This window comes from Microcaecilia unicolor, chromosome 4 (assembly GCF_901765095.1).
Source record: "Microcaecilia unicolor chromosome 4, aMicUni1.1, whole genome shotgun sequence".
NCBI classification, from domain to species: domain Eukaryota; kingdom Metazoa; phylum Chordata; class Amphibia; order Gymnophiona; family Siphonopidae; genus Microcaecilia; species Microcaecilia unicolor.
In genome coordinates, this window is record NC_044034.1 from 43559789 (window position 1) to 43583230 (window position 23442).

At 41.9% G+C, this 23442-nt stretch overlaps 1 protein-coding gene across 5 annotated transcripts in view; it reads right to left on the minus strand.

The window, feature by feature from the left end:
- Window positions 1–5782: 5782 nt before the first annotated feature.
- CEBPZOS (CEBPZ opposite strand) overlaps window positions 5783–23442 on the minus strand; it is a 36944-nt gene continuing 19284 nt past the window's right edge. For 3 of the 5 annotated variants that reach the window (XM_030200189.1, XM_030200185.1, XM_030200188.1), the window contains exons 3-4: window positions 19578–19622; window positions 13546–13841 (exon numbers count right to left, since the gene is read on the minus strand). In XM_030200189.1, the coding sequence (XP_030056049.1) occupies window positions 13759–13841; window positions 19578–19622 (128 nt within the window). In that variant the 3' untranslated portion in view covers window positions 13546–13758. Of the gene's footprint in view, window positions 6188–13545; window positions 13842–19577; window positions 19623–23442 lie in introns of those variants that run through there. The other 2 variants (XM_030200187.1, XM_030200186.1) reach the window with 2 other exon arrangements.

The window sequence follows — 23442 nt, forward strand, 5'->3', positions numbered from 1 at the left end:
CGGTATATCAAGTCCCATTTCCCTTTCCCTATTAGTTGATTTTAAGAGAGTCTGAGGTGCTGCATTAGCATTAAATATTTCCTGGCAAAAGATAGGTGTTTGATTTTGAAATATTTTGCTATTTCCATAAAAAGACAATTATCATTTATTTAATAAGATGTGAAAGACAATTTTATAACTGGGTGCATGTAATTACTTGTGTCTTATGAGCTAAGTGCAAAGAAACATGTCACTTACTTGTGTAAGCACAATACATGTTATTCTATAAAGTAGCACATAACTGCTAAAGGGGCATACAGATGGATGGAACATGGGCAGGGCAGTGCAGGGCAGGGCATGGACATGTGTCCTACTTACAAATGTAACTTATAGAATACTATGTTACACACACACTTCTTGCTGTACTTAGGTGTGCCAACTTTACGCCTGCCATTGAGTAGAAGTTGGGGGCGAACTGACAGGGATTTGGGCCCTCAGACAATAAGAGGGTCTCAGCCTCCCCCCCCCCCCCCAAAATGCAACATCTCTCCCTCTCATTCTTTCTTCCTTCCCTCAGTGCACCATCTCTGCCCCCTTCCTCCTTTCCCCAGATCCAACATCTCCTCCTCGCTCCTCTCTGACCTTGGATCTTGTTCTGTCCCCTCATATTTAAGTCCCTTTCTCCATACAGGGCCCTAGCTGTCTGTCACTGACTGGAAAAATCTCTGTTGCAGTCCTCCCTCGCAGAAGCAGGAAATTATGTCAGAAAGGGGCAGGCTGCAGCAAACAGCCGGGGCCTTGTATAGAGACAGAGACTTTTGAGGTAAATGGAAAGGGGGGGGGGGGTAAGAGAGGGGGAGTGCTGGTCCCAGGAACAGAGGGGAGAGAGATGTTGAACATGTGGGGGAGGAGGTACTGGGCCCTTGGGCACCTCCTGTTTGCCTGGTCAGTTCACCCCTGGGGAGTAAATGGTCACACTTAAATTTCAGCATGCCACTGTGGATTTACGCTAGTATTCTTTATCAGCATCTTTGTGCCCGGATGCTGTTATAGATTTGGTTCATAGCACGCACCTCTGAGGCACCCTATTACAGAACTGTCCCTATGGTGGAGGAGCGGCCTAGTGGTTAGGGTGGTGGACTTTGGTCCTGGGGAACTGAGGAAGTGAGTTCGATTCCCACTTCAGGCACAGGCAGCTCCTTGTGACTCTGGATAAGTCACTTAACCCTCCATTGCCGCATTGAGCCTGCCATGAGTGGGAAAGTGCGGGGTACAAATGTAACAAAAAAAAAAAACTTGCACATACATAAAGTAATGTAAACTTTGTTCACAATCTCATGGGTGGATGATTAGAAAAATGTGCCTTGAGAGTTTTATTATAGTTTTATACCTGCTGTGAGACCCTGAGCAGGGTTGGGCAAGGCCAGAGGAGATAATACAGCCGGACAAAAAAGTAGAATGCAAAAATGAGTATTTATTTACAAGAACAGAAATCCCCAGCGTGTTTCTTCATAGAGCTGAAGTACAGAATGGGAAAACACCAGTGGCTCGGCAAACAGCAGCAATCCGCCTCTGACAGTAGCCTCAAACGCAGTCACAGTCCTCAGCGCAGGGTTGCCACGCCCCAAACACAGCCTTTCAGTTCTATTGTATTTGTCAGGTCTGGCTCCAGTCAGACCTCAAGCAAACTTGTAAAGTTTAAACAGCAGCAAGGGCTTACCTCAATCCGATCACAGCCTTGGGATGGCTTCAATCAGGGCATACCCAGGCCTTCTCCTCTTCCTCCCCTGGGCTTTCTATCTTCTGTACATTGTGGGGGCCACTCCCTTCTGTTCAGGCAGCCTAGCCTACCCTACCGACAATGCACTGACTAGCTCTACAGTTCAGCCTCTGACAAGCAGGGTTAGCACCCTCTTTTGTCAGGTGGCTGAACTGCAATTCCCAGCCAGAGAATAAGTAGGGACATCTGCTCTGTCCCTCACTCTTCCCTTAAGGATGACTATAAGAGAAGTTTACCATGTCAAAATATAGTAGAGAGAATGGAAGAAAATAAAAGAAAAAGGAACTACATGGTTATATAGGAAAGGAAGGAGAGCTAGAAAGTCTTCAAATGTAACAAAAAAAAAAATGTAAAGTAGGCACACACATTGTGCATCCAAGATCATTTAGGTTGTGAGCTCGGAAAGGATAGAGACCTGGTACACAAAAGGGCCCATTTTCAAAATACTTAGACTTAAAGTTCCATAGTAACCTATGAAACTTTGTACGTCTAAGTGCTTTGAAAATACGCCTCAAAGTCTATGTTCTTAAACATATACAGCACAATTCTATAACTAGTCTCCAGCAGTTGGTGCTGAGACAATTGGTACTTATGTGCATTAATTGCACTACATGGCATTCTTATAAGGTAGCAAGGGGGCACATATGTGGCTGGAGCATGGGTGTATCTCCAACTTATGTGAATAACTTGTAAAATATGTTAGAAATGGCTCCCAGATAACCTGAGAACCTATACCAGATGAGAACCAGATGTATTGTAAGCCACATTGAGCCTGCAAAAAGGTGGGAAAATGTGGGATTAAAATGCAATAAATAAATATATAAAGAAAGAACTTCCAAAAACCAATTGGTGAAGCAAGTCTTAATTAATTTATTATTTGAATGGTATGCAGGGCAGCTGCCCTGAGCCCCATCCAGCTTCTTCCTCACCTTCCAAGGAACTGCATTTTTCTTCAGAGGGCAGCTGGCGCAGCAGCGATTCAGACATGCTACCTTTGCCCTCTTCAGCGCTCTCCCTCTGTCGTGGTCTGCCCCACCTCTGTCACAACTTCCCGTTTCTGCCTGTGCAGACTCCAGAGGAAATTGGAGAGTCATGGGATAGGAGGTAGTGTTCTATTGTGGATTAAAAACTGGTTAAAAGATAGAAAACAGAGAGTAGGGTTAAATGGTCAGTATTCTCAATGGAGAAGGGTAGATAGTGGGGTTCCCCAGGGGTCTGTGCTAGAACCGCTGCTTTTTAACATATTTATAAATTATCTAGAGATGGGAGTAACTAATGAGGTAATTAAATTTGCTGACAACACAAAGTTATTAAAAGTTGTTAAATTGCAAGAGGATTGTGAAAAATTACAAGAGGACCTTACAAGACTGGGAGACTGGGCATCTAAATGGCAGATGACGTTTAATGTGAGCAAGTGCAAAGTGATGCATGTGGGAAAGAGGAACCCGAATTACAGCTACATAATGCAAAGTTCCATTGACTGTGTTCAGTACAAAATGAAGTGCATTTCTATTTTTGTTTCTCCAGTGTTGCAGTACTTGCTGAGTTTTAACTTCTTGAAGTTTCCAGTTCCATTTTAGTGTTCATATTTCTAATTTGTGATCCCTTGTTCTGTATTTGTTGAAGGCCTGTCTGTGTTTTGTGTGTGAAGAAGTAATTTAAAGTTGTTTTATGTGTGGTAGTAATGGTGGATGGGGAAATTTGGGGAGGGGGCAGGAAGGAGATTGGGTTGGGGGCCCCCTCAATTTCTGTCCTGGGCCCCAGAATGTCTACTATAGGGCATGTCAATATGTATTAATATTCTGTAGCGGCATCAGCGTTACATCATTTATGCTGGTTTCAGGTCTCCTGAAGAAGGCGGTACGTCGCCGAAACACAGCTGTGTCGAGTCGACCTGTTATAATAAACATTATACTTTTTTCAAATATACGTCTCCCTTATTGATTGGAAACAGCCTATCTTCCCCCACTCTTCTCTTTTTTCTTCCTGTATTGTTTTGTGGGGATTAAGTGCACCTCCACACTTTGTGTGGCTTCCTTTTTTAGATTCTGGTCTCATTCAACATATTCTGTCTTCTACCCATTATGTCAGTCACACATCAGAGCTTGTTATTACTCATGAGACTGATGTTCCTACCATCCATTCTCTTCATATCTTGCCAGTTCTTTACTCAGACCATTTAATCATTGCCTTCAGCTGTTGCCTGAAAGCTCCCTTCCACATACAGTCCCTTCCTTGGTCTCAAAGGTCCAGGAACCTTACGGACTTCAACTCAGATACTTTTGTCTTATTATCAGCCTTTTCCCAGTGACTTTGTATCTCTCCCTTTGCCTGCTCGAACACTGTTTTGGACACTATCTTGGGCACCAGTTTGAATAAAGTAGTTCCTTTACATATACCTCCGTTCTACCAGTCACAAATTGTCTTACCTTTACTACCAGGAAAGGGATCTGGGTGTTGTCGTCGATAACACACTGAAACCTTCTGCTCAGTGTGCTGCTGCGGCTAGGAAAGTGAATAGAATGTTGGGTATTATTAGGAAAGGTATGGAAAACAGGTGTGAGGATGTTATAATGCCTTTGTATCGCTCCATGGTGTGACCGCACCTTGAGTATTGTGTTCAATTCTGGTCGCCGCATCTCAAGAAAGATATAGTAGAATTGGAAAAGGTGCAGCGAAGGGCCACTAAAATGATAGCGGGGATGGGACGACTTCCCTATGAAGAAAGACTAAGGAGGCTAGGGCTATTCAGCTTGGAGAAGAGACGGCTGAGGGGAGACATGATAGAGGTATATAAAATAATGAGTGGAGTGGAACAGGTGGATGTGAAGTGTCTGTTCACGCTTTCCAAAAATACTAGGACTAGGGGGCATGAGATTAAACTACAGTGTAGTAAATTTAAAACAAATCGGAGAAAATATTTCTTCACCCAACGTGTAATTAAACTCTGGAATTCATTGCCGGAAATTATGGTGAAGGCGGTTAGCTTAGCAGAATTTAAAAAGGGGTTGGACGGTTTCCTAAAGGACAAGTCCATAAACCACTACTAAACGGACTTGGAAAAATCCAAAATTCCAGGAATAACATGTATAGAATGTTTGTACGTTTGGGAAGCTTGCCAGGTGCCCTTGGCCTGGATTGGCCGCTGTCGTGGACAAGATGCTGGGCTCGATGGACCCTTGGTCTTTTCCCAGTATGGCATTACTTATGTACCCTCCTTATTAAAAAGACAATTACGCCACCAGTGAAAAAAAAACATCACTCTCGATCTACATTAGTTGCCTTTAGGTCTGCTGCATGTTCCTAAAGGTCTTCCATCAGGCTTAAGAATTATTTCCTTTCACTGATAAGTCTGAATTCTACCTGCTAAGCTCTACAAAATTATTTGTCAACTTAGTAATACCCTCATTCCTCAACACTTACAGATGATGTTGTTAAGTTTTACTGCTAAGATCACAAGTTCGCATGATTCCCTTCCTATTTTTGTTTCCCCTCCTATGATCATTGATCTTCCTACCTCTCCTTCCTCAGGATCCTTCATCCCTTGCAGTAAATTACTTAGTTTAACCTAGCCTCAGGTCTTGAGATTAAGAAAACAGTGTTATCTATGAATGCCTCCCACTTCACTTTATACTCATCTCTATCATTAAAACAACTTCTTCCTCCCCAACTTGCACCATATAGTGTATACTGGTCTTAAAGAAGATACTTTCACTTCTAACTGGAAGGAGGAAATTATTGGCCTACAGCTCAAGGGGCAAGGGAAAGACACTGTATTTAATCCACCCAGCCATGGTGCAACTCAAGACTGCCTTTCCCTTGCTTCTTGAGACATCTGTGAAGTGAAACTTCTGCACAAAGTCAAGCACTTATGGACAGCTGAGTTGGGGGATGGCAATCAGTGTTATATATAAGTTTTGCAGCTTTGCTTGTCACTATTTTGAGATACTGAACACTGCTGCACGGAACACTGAGCACTAACCAATTCAGCACGGATTTAGTTTGATGCAGTCAATAATTTATTCAAGGTCTCATTCTCCACATAGATAGCAGTGTATTAAATTCTGCAGTCTGAATGGCACTGAATATTACCTGTGTTTCTGAGATTCATCCCTTTCACACATAATTAGGAGATTATATTTAGTCTCGGCTATCTTTCAGAGTATTTTTGCTTTTGTTGATTGGTTTAGAACTCTGTTTTTGAGATTATTTGCTTTCATCCTCATCAGACAGGTTTCCAACCCCACAATTGTGCTGAGCCTCTTCTTGTCCTGAAAAACTATATTAGGCTGGGCCTGATGCTGGCAGAGAGGTTCTGCAGATTTCCTTTGATATCATGGCCACGTTTGACCTGGTGAATCATGCCACTCTTTTCTTGAGACATGCTAATCTCTGTATCTTCGGTTCTGCACGGACATGGTTTCCCTCCTATTTAGAAAACAGATCTTTTTGAGTTCAGTGGTTTCGATCAATTTCCCATCAGAACAGTGTCCCTTGTGGAGTCTCCCAGGGCCCCATACTTAGTCCAATGCTTTTAAATATCTGTTTTGCACTTTTAGCACTATTTACACAATCAATTGACCCGGCATATTTTATTTACGCCAATGACATAGAATTGAAAGGATTGCTGAGTGACTTGCTAAAAACGGATTAAAATTTAACCCCACTAAAAATGAAGCGCTAGTTTTCTAGAAAGGATTTGACATCTGTTCCTTATTTTCTGACGTTGAGAATTTGAAAGGAAATGGAACACTGCTCAGTGAAGATTCTAGTTTGGCAAAAGTAAAAAACAAAATCATTTTTTAGCTTTTGACAACTATGATCAATTTGTTTCCTGCAGGATCAAAAATCATTACTATAACTTTTAGACTCTTTGGTAGTCCCATGCCTCGATTACTGTTAACTCACTACTACAAGGTATCAACTTATCTCAGATATGAAGATTACAACTGGTTCAACTTCACGGTGCGAAAACATTTGATCATGTAACTCCCCTCCTTTATCATGACCACTGGCTTCCCATCGCTGTATTTACTACTGTACATCAAAGTACTTTATTCTGGTTAACTGTCAATCCAATTTCATCATCTTATTCCCTACTCACCCTCTAGGATCCTCCAATATTCCAATACCAAAAAATGTTGAATTTCTTCATTTCACAAAATACATAGGGATGTTACTAGACACTCTTTGAAAACTATTTAACTGGCCAGGAATGACTCCGCTGAATATTTGTGATTAGTGGCTAGCCGCCAACCAGCTATATTGCGCGACATAGCCGGTTAGGCGCAAATATTGAACACTAAACAGGCTATATTTACTGGTTAAAATAGGCCGCATAAATAGCAAGCTTATCTTTAACCGCTAAGTACGTAACTGGTTAGCGCTTAATATAGGCTTAACTGGTTACTGTGCATTGGTCAAAAGTGAAACCAGACATTCAATGCCTGTCACCAGATATGGGCTGGTATTGAATGGTCTGGGCACCGGCATCAGGCAGTCACTGTGCAGCCTGAAGTTGGCTGAATATCAGGGGGGGGGGGGGGGGGGCAGGGTCTTATTTTACTGTACTTTCAGTTTACCTCAGGATATTTGTCTTCAGACGTCATTTCCAAAATTTAAGTCTATGCTCAAAACATACTATTAACTCAACTGTAAATTATAGAGCTTTGTCACTGTGACACCTAGCAATACCTCAAGTTTCCCTGCCGTATTTAATGTGTCTTATTTGATTTAAATTTTTGAAGGTATAAAATGGTTGTTACTAGTAGATAGAATAACAATTGAAAGCTGAAAGGGCAGGGGGGGGAGTCACAATATTTGTTCAACCATGGAATCGCATTTAGCCGACCAACTGAAGGCCTAATGAGTCACTAAGCTCTAATATTCAAAACAATTTAAATAGCACCCAAGCTGAAACTGGCTATTTTGGGTGTGTACCATGGGTGGAGTTAGCACTTAATTGATTAAATGCTGATTTCCAGTACTTAATTGGCTAAGATAACTGCATAAAACAGTGTGCTATCTTTATGCAGTGCTTCATAGCCTATTAAAGTGCCAAATATCGCACTTAACCGGCTATGTTTTTGCTGGCTCCGTATACCTAGAAATCCAATACTGGAGACTGGGCATGGCCTTTGGAGGAGTGTCTAAAGGTTTGCATCATACATTCAATTTAATTATTAAAAAAAAAATTTTTGTTTAATATCAGCTCAAAGAAACCAACAGATAAATATGAGTTTACAATTAACCCCACCCTCAACTCTCCCAAATAAATACAAGCTAAATCTAGACCTGGTGTGTTCTTATCCAGGCCTAGAAGACAGAAAGTACAGAATGAGTGTAAATATATAATCAACAATTTAACATTTTCAATTTCTTACAATCAGCAAACAAGACCTAAGAATATTTCTGACCTTGAATAATTCTGCAAGGAAGACTGGGAAGTAGGGGTTTGATCAGGATATTAGGTACTTTATGGTCTTCCTTGATAATTCTGCAGCATTTGATGCTCTTAACCATTCTATTTTGTTGAAGAAACTTTCTCCTTGGTTTGCATTCTATCTCTCTGGGAAACAGCAGATGGTACAGGTGGGTTTGGATTGTTCTTCTGCTTGTCCCCTTTCTATGGAAGGGCTCTGCTCTTTCTGCCATGCTATTTAACTTATATATGGTGCCTTTGTGTCAACAGTTTTGTGACCTAGAAGTATATTATAAACTTTGCACAGAGGACATCCAGGTTTTGTTTTTTCCCTTTTTCTAGCTTTTCTGATGCTTAACTGCATCGGTCTCTGTGTTTGATTTCATCCTGGATGGTGTCAAATCATCTAAGTCTTGAATATTGCCAAATCAGAATTTATTGTTTTTGGGCATTCCACCGTAGAAGATACGCCTCCATAAATGGTTATTGATGGTACTCCTGTTGTTTTATCACAGCTGGTTACCAGTCTAGGTATAATTTTGAACTCTTGACTTACTATCCACCTTATAATCGAAAGAGAAAAACACCTATATTCAGACCTAAATTGGGAAATGGACGTCTTTCTCTCGGTGCCCAAATCGGTATAAACGAAAGCCGATTTTGGGCATCTTCAACTGCACTCCGTCGCGGGAACGAATAAAGCTGATGGGGGCGTGTCGGGGGCGTGGTGAAGGCGGGACTGGGGCGTGGTTATCGGCCGAGCAGAGATGGACGTCTTTAGGTGATAATTGAAAAAAAAAAAAAAGTGTTTTTACCGCGATTTTGGGTCACTTTTTTTGGACCCTTTTTTTTCCACAAACAAGTCCCAAAAAAGTGCCCCAACTGACCAGATGACCACTGGAGGGAATCAGGGATCACATGCCCTGACTCCCCCAGTGGTCACTAACCCCCTCCCACCAAAAGAAACCCACTTTACAAACTTTTTTTTGCCAGCCTGTATGCCAGCCTCAAATTCCGTATCCACCTCCATGACAGCAGAATGTGTTCTATCCTCTGACAGCCTTTCCCTGGTTCTGATGGGGCTCTCGGGTGAGTGTGACACCTTTTCTGTTAAGGGCACTGCAGAGTCACATCAGCAATGCATTGTGGTGGGTGTAGGGTATTGGGCTCCGTGATTCCACTAGCTTGTGTGAAATGCTCACGATGTTGGTAGTTGGTAGGCTCTACTCCCATGGTGCTTTTCCCTCTGCTTACTGGGTCAGAGTGTGCCCTGTTGTGTTTCCGGTAGTCCATGAAGTAGTGGCTATTTTTGTAAGCCAGTTTTAGATCCTGGTCGTATGTTAGCCACGTTACAGCACTTAGTTCTTACCTTGAATGTTGCTGAAAGAGGGCATTGTACACCATTCTGCCAGTTGGGACCTACTGCTAATCTCAGTACTAGCGAGACTCGTGGCCAGTGGGGCCCAACCTGTGATCTGCAGTTAACTGTGAGTAAACGTGCTTATTCAAATAAAGGACGTTTTCAGCGAGATTAGTCTTCAGGTGTCAACTGCTGTGCCAAGGTTATACAGCAGCAACAAGTCCTGTCCCTGGAGCACTTTTAGTGGGTACTGCAGTACACTTCAGGCAGGCAGACCCAGGCCCATCCCCCCCCACCTGTACCACTTGTGGTGGTAAATGGGAGGCCTCTGAAACCCACTGTACCCACGTGTAGTTGCCCCCTTCACCCCTAAGAGCTATGGCAGTGTTGTACATTTGTCCCTCCCATGACCAAATGGTTTGGATTAGGACGTTTCTGAGCTGGACGTTTTTATTTTCCATTATCGCAAAAAAAACAAACCGCCCAGCTCAGAAAGGACCAAATCCATGGGCATTTGGTCCGTTCAAACCGTATTTTCGAAACAAACGATGGACGCCCATTTTTTTCGAAATTATGGTCTGTCCCGCTTCTTCACGTACCCGTTTTCGGAAATAAACGCCCATCGTTCGCGTTCGATTATGCCCCTCCAAGCGATCACAGATGTGAGCAGTTGTTAAGGCTATATTCTACTGACTGCAGTTGCTTAGTAGATTGAGGGGTATGCTGGATGTTGATTTTTGGACTGTTGTGCAGTTCCTTGTTTTTATGATACTTGACTATTGCAATAACATGTATTTAGGCTGTTCTCAGAATCAATGCTGAGCACATCAGTTGTCTCAAACGCTACTGCCAGATTGATTGTTGACATTCCAAAGAATGCTCATATATCTCTGATGTTGATAGATATTCAATTAAATTTAAAATGATTCTTTTAATTTAAAAGGCAATGAAGGATGTGACACCTTATCTATTGCAGGTGCTGAGCATATATCATTTTTCCAGTGCTTTATGACAGGGGTACTCAAACCTGTCCAGAGTTTCAGACTATCACTCATGAATATGCATGAGAGAGATTTACATGCTTGACATCTCCATTATATGTAAATCTCTCCCATGCGTATTCATTAGCGATATCCTGAAAACTCGACTGGCCTGTATTTATTTATTTATTATATTTGTATCCCGCACTTTCCCACTAAAAGCAGGCTCAATGCGGCTTACATAGTAATAGGTAACACAGAATTTTGTTATGTAAAGTAGGAAATTAAGTATAACATAATAGAAGGATGGATGGGTAGTAATAGGATCGGTAGGTAGGTAGAGACAGGTGATAGAGAGAGGATGGGAGATAGATTATGTAGACTCCCTTGAGTACCCCTGCTTTATGATTTGAGGGCAATTGGCTTTTGCAAGTTCCAACATTACATAAAATCCAATTGGCTGGGAAGGGGGTGTTTTCTATAGCCATGCCTCGACAGTGGAATATGGTACCTGCTATTGTGACTTTTAAGAAATGTCTAAAGGCATATTAGTTTTCTCAGACCTTTACTATAACCTAACTGATGTGAGGCAAGAACCTATATGATAATTTAGGTTCAGCTAATACAGCTTGGTTTTAAATTATTTTATGTCATGTTTGTTTTAATGATTTCTTTGTGTTGTTCTACCGTATGTGATTATGAAATGTGCAGTTGAAATCTGCCCAGGAAAGTACATGGAATATAAATTTAAATAAATACATTACAGTTTAGAACTGAATAGAGACCTATTGTCGATTTAACAAAATGTAAGTAGTTAGTGTATAAATCACTACTAGATAATCACAGTATTCTAATGAAAACTAATTAATAAGTGTGATTAAATTGACATATTGATGCTGCTCTATGATAAAGAAATTGATTGACAACTTGATAATCTCTCTATATAAAAGGCAACACCAACGTTCTATGAAGCCTCCAGCCGGATGTGTGAAGGGGGAGAGATATCCGGTTTCCCCATGAGTGTCTGCCCAGCCCTCTCTGTAACAAAAACAGTCAGTGAAGGAAAACACAGTAAAGCAGTGAAGGACTCAGAGGGGGGAGGGGAGAGAGGACAGAGGGCAGGGACACACACACTCCCACTCCCACATGCACACAGAAGAAAACCTTGCTAGCCCCCGTTTCATTTGCATCAGAAACGGGGCTTTTTTACTAGTTTCTATATAAAAGACTGGGCAATCCTACTTCAGAAATTCACCAGATTTTTCAGTTGCTGCAGACTGGACATGAACAAGGATTTTCTTTCCTAATAAAGTTCTAGAACTGGATTTTCAATATGATAAGTTATCTCAAGTGATTTCAATGGGTGTGACTTTCTATCTTAGATGTCCCTGTAAATGTTTAATTTCATATTCTGGTAGTCATTTTGATTTTCTTTGAACTAGAGCAATTAGAATTTCTTTTGCTAATAAGGGTAAAAGTATTGATTTCTTGAGTTAATACAACTAGTTTGTCATGGGGGCTGGTAGGTAAGGCAACAATTGTAATTGAGTTATGCGTAATGCTGTGAGGTTACATATCCTCTTATTTTTGAGGAGTAGCCTAGTGGTTAGTGCAGCGGACTTTGACCCTGGGGAACTGGGTTCGATTCCCACTGCAGCTCCTTGTGACTCTGGGTAAGTCACTTAACCCTCCATTGCCCCTGGTACAAAATAAGTACCTGAATATATGTAAACCGCTTTGAATGTAGTTGCAAAATACCACAGAAAGGCGGTATATCAAGTCCCATTTCCCTTTCCTAATTTTTAAAAACTTTATATAGTAACATAGTAGATGATGGCAGATAGACCTGTACGTTCCATCCAGTCTGCCCAACAAAATAAACTCATTACATATGGTATGTGATACTTCATATGTATACCTGACTTTCTATGGTAGTTTTTTCTTCAATTACGTGGGCTTAACGCTTATTAATTTGGTTTCTGTTTCAGAATAACTTTGCCTTGTCTTGGTTTTTACCTCTTATTGCCATGCAAGCTCGCTTAAGTCATCACAACAAAACTGTCTGATTCTCCCCACATTCAGAAAAATTATTTACACCACTCGGCGCTCAAGTTTCTCTGTTCAAGGCCCAGAGGTCTGGAACATGCTATCACTGCATCTCAGATTACAATCGTCTCTTCAACAATTTAAAACTGATCTCAAAACGTTCCTCTTTACCGATGCTTACAATTAGTCATGTTCTGGATCTCCAATCTCTGAACGCACCGAATGCAGGCCAGTTCCTTCATTATGTGTATTCCCCCCCCTACTTTCCTATCAAATTTTGTATTTCTTCTCTCCTTCCCCTTCTATTCCATCACATTACTTTCTTGCTATTCTTTCATCTTTCTTTTTTAGATTGTAAGCCGCTCAGTGAACATGTCTGATGAGTGAAGTAGAAAGTCCCCAATAAACTTGGAAACTTAGCATTATTTGTTTCTCTTCTTTTTATGTAAAAGAAATATTTCCAATAATTAAAAAAAACACACATATAAAGAAAAATTTCCATGGGGTTTTGCAATGGCTTAGAGGCACACATAGATTATTTAAAAAATGTTCATTCAGGCCATGGCTTTACAAAGGGATTAAAGCATAAATTCTTAATCCCATGTTTTTTTTTCCCACTTCCAAAATAAAAATTAAACAAATGGAATATATGGCCTCACTACTTTACTGGAGGTACTTATACATACGGGTTTGCAAAAATGGGATGGCTACATATGGAGGGAGCGCCAAATTAAACCAGCATTTCTGGGTGGAAGCTGCTGGGTTCATGATACTCATCACACGTACATCCTTATATGTATTTTACAAAAGGCTCCACGTTCAGAATGCCTCGATTCTCAACATTCCAATCTCAACATTGTAATTAAAATGGGACTTTACATTTTTTGTTTCCATCAGATGTGTTCTCCGGAGGCCAAACTGTGCAGCCTAGATATCAGCCACTAAGAGTCAAAAATAATTAGATAGTAAAACTACAGGATTACTTGGATCTGAAGCATTATTTTATTCACATCAGTTTTTTTGACTGGTCTTTCCACAATTAAACAATAGTTCCTGCTGGAGGCAGAGCAAGACCATGATGATTCCTAAAAGATCTGGAAAACATGATTAACCAAGAAACATACAGCCTGACAAGAAAGCTACAAAATGAACATAATAGAAAAGAGAAGTCGATTCATATTCACACTGACTTCTACTTCCCATTTCTGGACCATGTCTCCTGATCTTTCTCTCGCATCCCATAAATTCCAGCCCATTCATTGGATTTGTAAAACACTGGAAATATAAATAAGACAAGACATCAGTTTGATGACAACCAAGAGACCATATGTTCAGCAAATGGCTAAAAAAAAAAAAGCAAGCCTCCTTTTTAACTGCAGCATCTCATAAAGCTGGCTTGAAGTTTTGACTTCCATATCCTATCTCCAGCGATACCATCAGGATCAGGAGACCTTGTGAATGCAAAGTGCACAGCTGGAAATAGAGCTGGAGCGTTCATGATAGATGCATACCAGGTAACAGATAGAGTGATACATTTATGGCTACAAGCATAACTGAAAAACACCACAAAAAAGAAATGTCATAAATGAATGTAATGTAAGGGAAAGGGAAATGGGACTTGATATACTGCCATTCTGGAGGAGTGGCCTAGTGGTTAGGGTGGTGGACTTTGGTCCTGGGGAATTGAGGAACTGAGTTCGATTCCCGGCACAGGCAGCTCCTTGTGACTCTGGGCAAGTCACTTAACCCTCCATTGCCCACCGCATTGAGCCTGCCATGAGTGGGAAAGCGCGGGGTACAATTGTAACAAAAATAAATAAAAATAAATTCAAAGCGGTTTACATATATTCAGGTACTTATTTTGTACCAGGGGCAATGGAGGGTTAAGTGACTTGCCCAGAGTCACAAGGAGCTGCAGTGGGAATTGAACTCAGTTCCCCAGGATCAAAGTCCACTGCACTAACCACTAGGCTACTGCTCCACTCGCCTACAAAACCCGAGACTACACATTATAGACACTGCCACTTACCATCAACTTTAAATTTATGTATTGTGAGGGACGTTAGATAGAATTGGGGGTTGGGGTTTGGTTGTTGAGGAGTGAGGGGGGGTGAAAATGTAAAACTTTTTGATGTTTTTTGGTCTGTTTGACATTTTGCGAACAATAATTACTTTTGTAATTTTGTACTGCTATCATCGGTAATAAACAGATTTAAAATAAATCTATGCATTATGAGCCACTTTTACCACTCAGTTTGCCTCCTTGCACAGAATGGAAGATGATCAATAATAAAGTCAGTTTCCCTAGTTCAGTGTTTCCCAAGTCCAGACCTGGAGTACCTCTTGCAAGTCAGGTTTTTAGGATATCCACAATGAATATGCATGAACTTGATTTGCATACACTACCTCCATTATATGCAAATCTATTTCATAAATATTCATTGTGGATATCCTGAAAACTTGACTGGCAAAGGGTACTCCAGGACCGGACTTGAGAAACACTACCCTAGTTGGTGATTACCAACCCCTTTTATTTCCCTGTTTCATTTCTATAATCAAATTTTTTTTTTTACATTTGTACCCCGCACTTTTTCACTCATGGCAGGCTCAATGCGGCTTACATGGGGCAATGGAGGGTTAAGTGACTTGCCCAGAGTCACAAGGAGCTGCCTGTGCCTGAAGTGGGAATCGAACTCAGTTCCTCAGGACCAAAGTCCACCACCCTAACCACTAGGCCACTCCTCCACTGTTGCTACTATTTGAGATTCTACATGGAATGTTGCTATTCCACTAGCAACATTCCATGTAGAAGTCTGCCCTTGCAGATCACCAATGTGGCCGCGCAGGCTTCTGCTTCTGTGAGTCTGACGTCCTGCACGTCAGACTCACAGAAACAGAAGCCTGCGCAGCCTTCTACATGGAATGTTGCTAGTGGAATAGCAACATGCCATGTAGAATCTCCAATAGTAGCAACATTCCATGTAGAATCTCCAATAGTATCTATTTTATTTTTGTTACATTTGTACCCTGCGCTTTCCCACTCATGGCAGGCTCAATGCGGCTTACATGGGGCAATGGAGGGTTAAGTGACTTGCCCAGAGTCTGAATACCAATTATAGATGCACTCTCAATATTAGAAATTTAAGTAAATCTGGCAGTGAGAGTGATATTTATAATCAGCACAATATATCTAAAATATAAACAACTTATAATTGATCTCAGAAGAGATTATTTATGAATCCGAAATGATCTGGGCTAGTTTTGTTTGTACTCGGATTATATACCTGGAAACCTATCTGGGTTTTAGTTTGTTTAATTGGGGTATCAAACACTTGCATTTTGCTTGAGGAGGAGGTGCTGAGACTTGAAGTCACCCAAAGCCTTTACCAGTTTCTTGAGATCCTCCCCAAAGAGCAGTTTGCCCCTAAAGGGCAACTCGATGAGATGCTGTTTGGATGCCATATCTGCCGCCCAGTGGCACAGCTTCAACAGGCAATGGGCTGTGAACACCAGAGCCATTTCTTTGTCCGAGGCCCGTACCAAATCGTACAAGGAGTCTGCCAAATAGGCCAACACTGGCTCTAACCGTGGTGCTAATGCCACCACAGCTGAAGTGGAACCAAAATCCTACTCTAGCGCCTGCTGAAACCTGCTAAGGCATGCTCTGGCTGCATAGGAAGTGCAAATAGAAGCTTGTAAGGCAAGAGCTGACACCTCTAGTCTACTATCTTGCATATCCTTCAACGCCACACCACCCTCCACTGGGATAGTGGTCTTCTTAGTGACTGCCACCACCAGGGCATCCACTTTAGGAAGTGCACACTATTCCGTCTGTGCCCCAGCCACAGGACAGACCCGAGCTATGACATTTGCCACTTTCAAACCCGCATCAGGGTCAGACCACTAAGCTGTAATAAGCTCCTGAATGGCCTCATGCACAGGAAAAGCTTGGGGGGGTGGGGGTGGGGGGGGGGGGGGGTTCCTGTATATTTGCTATATTCAAATTCACCAAAGCTGCAGCTTGTGAATCCGGATCAGAAATGTTCAGAGCTTCCAAAGCCCCTGAAATAAGAGGACAACTCCTCTCTATGAAAAATACGAACAGCCGTGGAGTCATCAGGTACCTCCTGAAGGTTCTCCCCACCTACCAAGTCATCCAGACAAGAGGAACGCAAAGACTCCCTTAAACAGGCTGCTAGAGAAGGAGAGAGGGAAACGGGATCCACCGACCCCACCTCAGCCATGGAGGCCAATCGTCACCTCTTTTGCATGCGATCTTCTAAAAGGGGGTGCAAGATTTGCCCCACGACCTCCGAGGGATCAGCCGCAGGAATTCCCATCTGCTGAGAAGGCTGAGGAACAGCACATTTCAGGAGATAGGCCTGGTGTAACAGGAGAACAAACTCTGGAGAAAAAACCTCCCCAGAAGGCAAGGACCCAGGAATCACCTCGGAGCCCCGGCCGACACAGGCAAAGTCAGCCTTGCAATAAAACTGCCTGAACTGAGCTCCTGAAGTGCCACAGGGCACAAACAATCAAAAATCAGGAAGCTTGCCACAGCCTGCTCAGCCGGTGGGAGAAATCAAAATGACGTGTGCTGCCAATGCATCAGCGCAGGAAAGCAGCGCTTCCACTGCAAAAATACAGATGGCGCTATGAGGCCCTCTGCGAATCCCAGTGGGAGCAATGTTTCACTGTTTCAGGTGCCATGCTCCTCTGCACACCTGTGTCAAAACAGCTGACTGCCCAAAGGGGAAGGAAAATAAGTCACTCACTACTTCCATCAAATCGGGCGTGGGTCTCCTCTGCTGTGATCCTCTCAATTCATAACTAGCTAGCAACATGCTGCATTCAACTCCTGTGAGGGATGGTCAGGTCCCTGCACTGTCTGCCTGTGCATCTTTTTTTTTCTGAGGATGGCTGAGCCCAAAGACAGACAGACAGACATACAGCAACTAGGAGGAGAAAAGAATGCTGGGGTGAGGCAGTGACCTGAACAGTCAGATATGCCCCCAAGAATGACGTCTACTGGCCAAACTGGCCCAGGAGGATCTCAAGGATGAAGAATCCAGGAGCTGGTGAGAAGCTGTCTACCGCCTGCTGGAGATAGAGATATACTGATTGACTGAGGGCCTGACTGTCCAGGATCACTGTCTTCTGTACAGTATTCTCTATCTCCACATGCTGATAGATGGACATAACCCTCCCATCTGCTGCCGACGTTAAGGAAAGGCAGATTCCACAAAGCTGCTCAATTGTTGAACTAAAACTTTTTCCATTACTTTTGAAACATAGGCATAAGTTAGAAATCGATCTAAAGTTAGAAGCAACCAGAGAGTTTAGCGATGAATTCTTCAGAACTGGCCGAACCACTACATGTTTCTAAAGAGATGTAATAAATCATGGACTGGGAACTTAATCCAGTTGGATGGTATAGTGACTAATTGGCAATAGAAACAGGGTATAATGAAAGCAGATAAAGACTATATGGGTGGTGGGAGGCGGGGAATAGTGCTGGGCAGACTTATACGGTCTGTGCACTGAAAAACACAGGTACAAATCAAGGTAAGGTATACACATGAGTTCATCTTGTTGGGCAGACTGGATGGACCATGCAGGTCTTTTTCTGCCGTCATCTACTATGTTACTATATGGCCTATCCAGTCTGCCCATCCATACCATTTACTTTCCCTTCCTCTTCTTTACAGAGTGTGCTGTTTAGTATGCCTGCAAAAATATGTTTCAACGTATAATTTCTTTTATTATATTGTTTTTAGATTTGTTTTGGTTTTATTTAAAATTTTATTTTCAAGTTTTGAATGTGTGTTTCTTCAATCGGCTGGCTCTCTGTCCTATTTATATTTTGCCATTCTTTTCCTTTCATTTTAGCCTGTACATCCCTTTGTCCTGCATGTCAGTAAAGACTGTACAGTAAGTACAAATAACATAACCTAACATAACAATTTGTTTTATAATCCGCAATAAATCTTGCAGTTCTACATGGATAATCAGAAAGAAGAAAACTGGCTATAACCAGGGATTACAAAGTCATGTAAAAACAATACATTATGTAACATCTCAGTACAATATATAAAATCTAAGGGCTCTGTTTACCAGTGGCGTAGCTATGTGGGGCCTGGGCCCCCGTAGATTTGGCCCTGGACCCCCCTGCCGACGGCCCACGTACAACGTGCAAGATGTCAGAAACAGAAGGAAGCCTTTTGCGGAAAGAGGAGGACCTCAGCTGGCAAGGACTGGGGTCCCCTGCAAGCAAAGGTAGGCGACGGCGGGTTGGCTGCGGGAGGGGGGGGTTCCAGAGAGTTGTCAGCAGGTGGGGGGGCTAAAATGTGCCCTCTCACCTTGGGCTCTGGACCCCCCTCCCGCCGAAGTCTGGCTACGACCCTGCTGTTTACTAAGCCATGCTGTGGGTGAGCTAATATTTTTAGCGTGCGCCTTAGTAAACAGGGTCCTAAATTTAATGGTAGCCTGATATGAGAGACAAATCTAACTCTTTTCTACTAAACATTTTCAGAACAAGTATGTTTTAATTTGATGTTTAAAGTTCCTATGGTCACTGGCAGTTAATAACATGCAGGAAATTTCCCTACCAAGTTTTGCAGCCTAGAAGGAAAACAAATTCTCCAATTATTTAAAGGTTCCTTTTACAAAGTGGTGTTACTGATTAGTGTGCACTGAATGCAAAGAAGCTCATGAGAATTGAATGGGATGCAATCATTTAATTTGTAAGGCTATTAAAATGAGTAACCACGCATGCTGGCAGTCCAAATGAAATGTAATGGCAACATAATTGTGATTCTCACAGCAATGCAAATGAAGCTGCATATTTAATAAATTTGTTTTCTTGAAGACGACCTGACAAAAAGGATCAGATGGAAGATTTGCCAATTAGTGGGGCATTAATGCAAATGTGATGCTTAAATCACAAGGACCAACCAACAGGATAATGGCAACATTTACTCTTATCAAACTTGCTGGTTTAAACAAATATACCTTCCAGGACTGATGGCCATTTTCTGTTCATTGTATGTCTGAAATCTAATTAAAAACAAAAATTACATTAGTATTTGTTTCACATACATATGCAAATATTTATAATTCAGAGGATGTTACTTATGGTGACCAGATTTAATTAACTGTTAGTGTTTAAGGCTAACACATTTAGAAATTATGAAAAATGGACAAAGCCCAAATAGAGCTTTTGCTAATTTAAGCATAAAAAGGCTGGGAAGGGAAAGAAAGGATGGATTATTTGAAAAGGGGTGGAAAACTGATCTTCCTCTGCAACCACTCAAACCTCAACTATAATCTAGATCTTCCCATGGTGGGGTTAACTGTAAGCTGATATAAGGAAAGTACATCAGTACTGCTGATAAAAATGACAGTCTCTGAATTTGTTTAAAAATTATTTCAAATATCGCTTATGCTAACAAGATGTACGCATTCAGAAAAAGGATCAAATTGGTTAAAAAAAACCACAACGTGCAATGGAAAGGGTCAAAGTACACAGGACGAACAGACCAGAAAAAAAAAGCACAAAGGGCTCTCAAGAATTTAACCAGTATATTTTACTGATGACCTGACACGGGCTGTGTTTCAGCGTAAACCAACACCTGCCTCAGGTCAATCTAAAATATAAACAAAAGTGACATAAAACACTACATTCAATAATTAAAAACTGTACAGTTTATGCCGAAACATGGCTCGTGTCAGGTCATCATTACAGTGTACTGGTTCCATTCTTGAGAGCCCTTGGTGCACTTTCCTGGACTAAAAATAAACAACACTTAAAAAAAACAAAACAGTAGGAACAAAACATAAGACAAGATTTACAATCCACTCAGACACGGAAACAAAAGTGAGGATCAAAAGTATCTGCAGTATCTGCTAGCCCGGATTTCATTCCTGACCATGGCTCCAATGCTCAAAGTTCCGGTGCTAAAGCGAACAGCGCCCACCCCATACTGCAACTACAGTGCAGAAACATAGCCCTCCAAAGCTCAGAGCTAATGGCATTCAAATTATATGCATACTATGAGACACAGTAAGGGAGAGGAACTGTCTGGCACATTCGCACAAGAATTTCATAGTAAGCGCTGCTCTTGTGCGCATGCCTGGGCAAACCCGGAAGTGAAGCACACATCAGCGCTGTTCTTCTGTGCCTTTAAATATAAGCTTTTCAAAATTTTTGTCTACTTGAAAGGCTTATATTTAAGTGCAGAAAACAGGTACAAATGTGTGCTTTTACTTTCGGGTTTGCTCGGACTCGCACACATTTGTTTCTCAGTACTGGCACTTAGAAGCTTGTAAAGGCTTACTTCCACTTCCAAAACAAATCAAAACTGGCAGATTTTAAACAGAAAATCATAAGAAATCCTCTATTCAACCCCCCCCCCCTCACACACGCCACCAATGCCAGCTTTGAGCTGGCAGTAAATTTGCCGTGTTAAAAGCAGGGTTTGTTTCTGAGCTGTTCTCTGAGCATTGGGAGGAAATAGCAAATGACCTCATTAACATCCATTTGAATATATTTAAATACAATTTGTGACCATCTTTGGGGCACATGTTATTTCCTGTGCTAAAGCCATCTGAACATTCTGCTCAGATGAACACCAGTGCTAGTCCAGCGCTAATCAGCTCTAATGCCAGCGTTAGGTTCTTAGAATCAGGGCCCAAGAGCAGGAGAGAAAAAAAGCCACATTCTAATCCCAGATTTAAAATTGTAATATTTCATCCCTAAGCTAACTAGTTAAAGAATTCCAAAGTACAAAGACCAAGTAGTCAAAAGATGTATGCTGCATCATTTCAGCACAAGGGACAGGTAATGATACAATGAGGCAGACCAGTCTGTCTGTCAAACAGGGAAGTGAGCATTAAGATTTTAATTGTAATTCTTGAGGCAACGGGTAGTTAATGCTTCTTTCAGACAAGGGGGCAATATGGTCGAATCTCTTTGTACCACAGAGCAGTTTGCTGTATTTTGAATGAGCCATAAAATCCCTAGTGGGCAGTTCTATAACTGGGCGCTCCCCCCCCCCTTTCAGGCACCCCAATGCTGCGCAGGAAGTGTTTACTCTATAACAGCATCTGGGGGGGCCTAGATTCTGTTATAAAATACTATCGTAAACCCACATTAGAATGGCCAGTTACACCAAGTCAATGGCAGGTATAAGAGGGCAGGTGCAAGTGTGGCATGCAACATGTGTAACTTACAGTATTCTGTAAGTTATGTGCATAACTGGGAGCTCTAATCCACAAAAAAAGGAATCAATCCACTCCTACGGGTAAACCAGCATACAACAAAGGGTAGGAATGGCCACAAGAACCACAGGCTCAGTGGTCCTTTGTAAATGCAACACACAGCACTAATGCTGTCCGATACTAGGGACAATCCACTCTGGAGAAAGTAAAAACAGGTAGCACAAAGCAAATATCAACCACAAAGAAAGGTACAAGAAGTTCGGTGTTTTCATCCTGTTGCATCTGTGGTTCTTGTGGCCATTCCTACCCTTTGTTATAACTGAGAGCTCTGCCCATGCTCAGTCTACAAATATGCCCCCTTGCAGATATGTGCTACAGCTCTTCTGCAAGCCTATACAGAATAGCATGTAGTGCACTTATGCATGTTAATGACACTTTTTTATGCATTTACATGTGCAAAAGGGTTATGTAACTGCACATGCTCAGTTTCTAATGTTCATAGATGGTATAGCTGCATAAATAGAATTACAGTAAATCAAGCCTATTTATGATCAGATCATCAGTCAGGCAATGTAATAACTTAGGATCCAAAAATGTTATAAATGAGCTGGTTTTCCTAAAAAAAAAAAAAAAGACAAGACTGAAATTTGTGATTCCACAGTGAGCTTATCATGAAGAATAATACTTAAAATAGTAATATTCTTTTCATGGGAATCATAATTCCAGCAATAAATGATGGTCTAATCTAATAGACGATTTGTTTTGAATGAGAAAACTGAATAAGGCTGCGTTTCCATGGATCATTCATTCCATTCACATTCCAAGAGCCCACCTGCATTTCTGTATCCTTCTTATCCCCCCACCCACGCCACCCCTCCCCCCCCTCAATACACCCGACTCTGGCTGACTCTGTTTTGCAACAGCCAGCTATTCCTTGGAGGAAGAGAGCCACTGCCAGGTGAATGCATATAAACAAAGTAGTTGAGACAGGGGCGTGTCAAGATGGCGGATTACTAGATGGACGCTCTGCCATGTCGCTGAGATCTTCCCTGGTGGATAAGATTTTTCCTATTCAGAAGTATATTCTTTCAAGTTTTAATTATGCCTCACACCAAGAGGAAGGGGGCACTTAAGGGTTTGCTGACGACTAACCCTAAAACTGACCTTACCCAGACGACAATGGACAGATTCGCCACTAGCACTCCTCGTCAAACCGGCTTGAGTTTGAACCCCGCGGGGGGAGAAAATGGTGGAGTTTCTCCCTCACAGGAACTAACAACCTTGTCCTCGCCGGATGTTAACCCGCCGCCATGCCCTGCAGGACTCAGAAGCGGGCTAGAATCCTTTGAGACGTCCGAAAGTGGCGCAACGGGATTCTCTATCGTCGGAGCTCGCTCTGAAGTCCCCAGAGATATTAGCAAAGTTGAGCTTGAGGCTCCCATGGCAGCAACATTAGACTCTATCTCGGATGTTTTGCAGTCACTGACTACTTCAGTTGCTCAGGTGGTGAGTAAACTGGATGTTTTGACAAATGCATTTGAAGCCTTTAAAAAAGAATCTGTTGAAAATAATAATGTTCTTGTACAAGATCTTTCCACCCTAAAGCAGAAGACAGAAGCTTTGGTAAAAGATAAATTAATGATACACCGTAAGATTG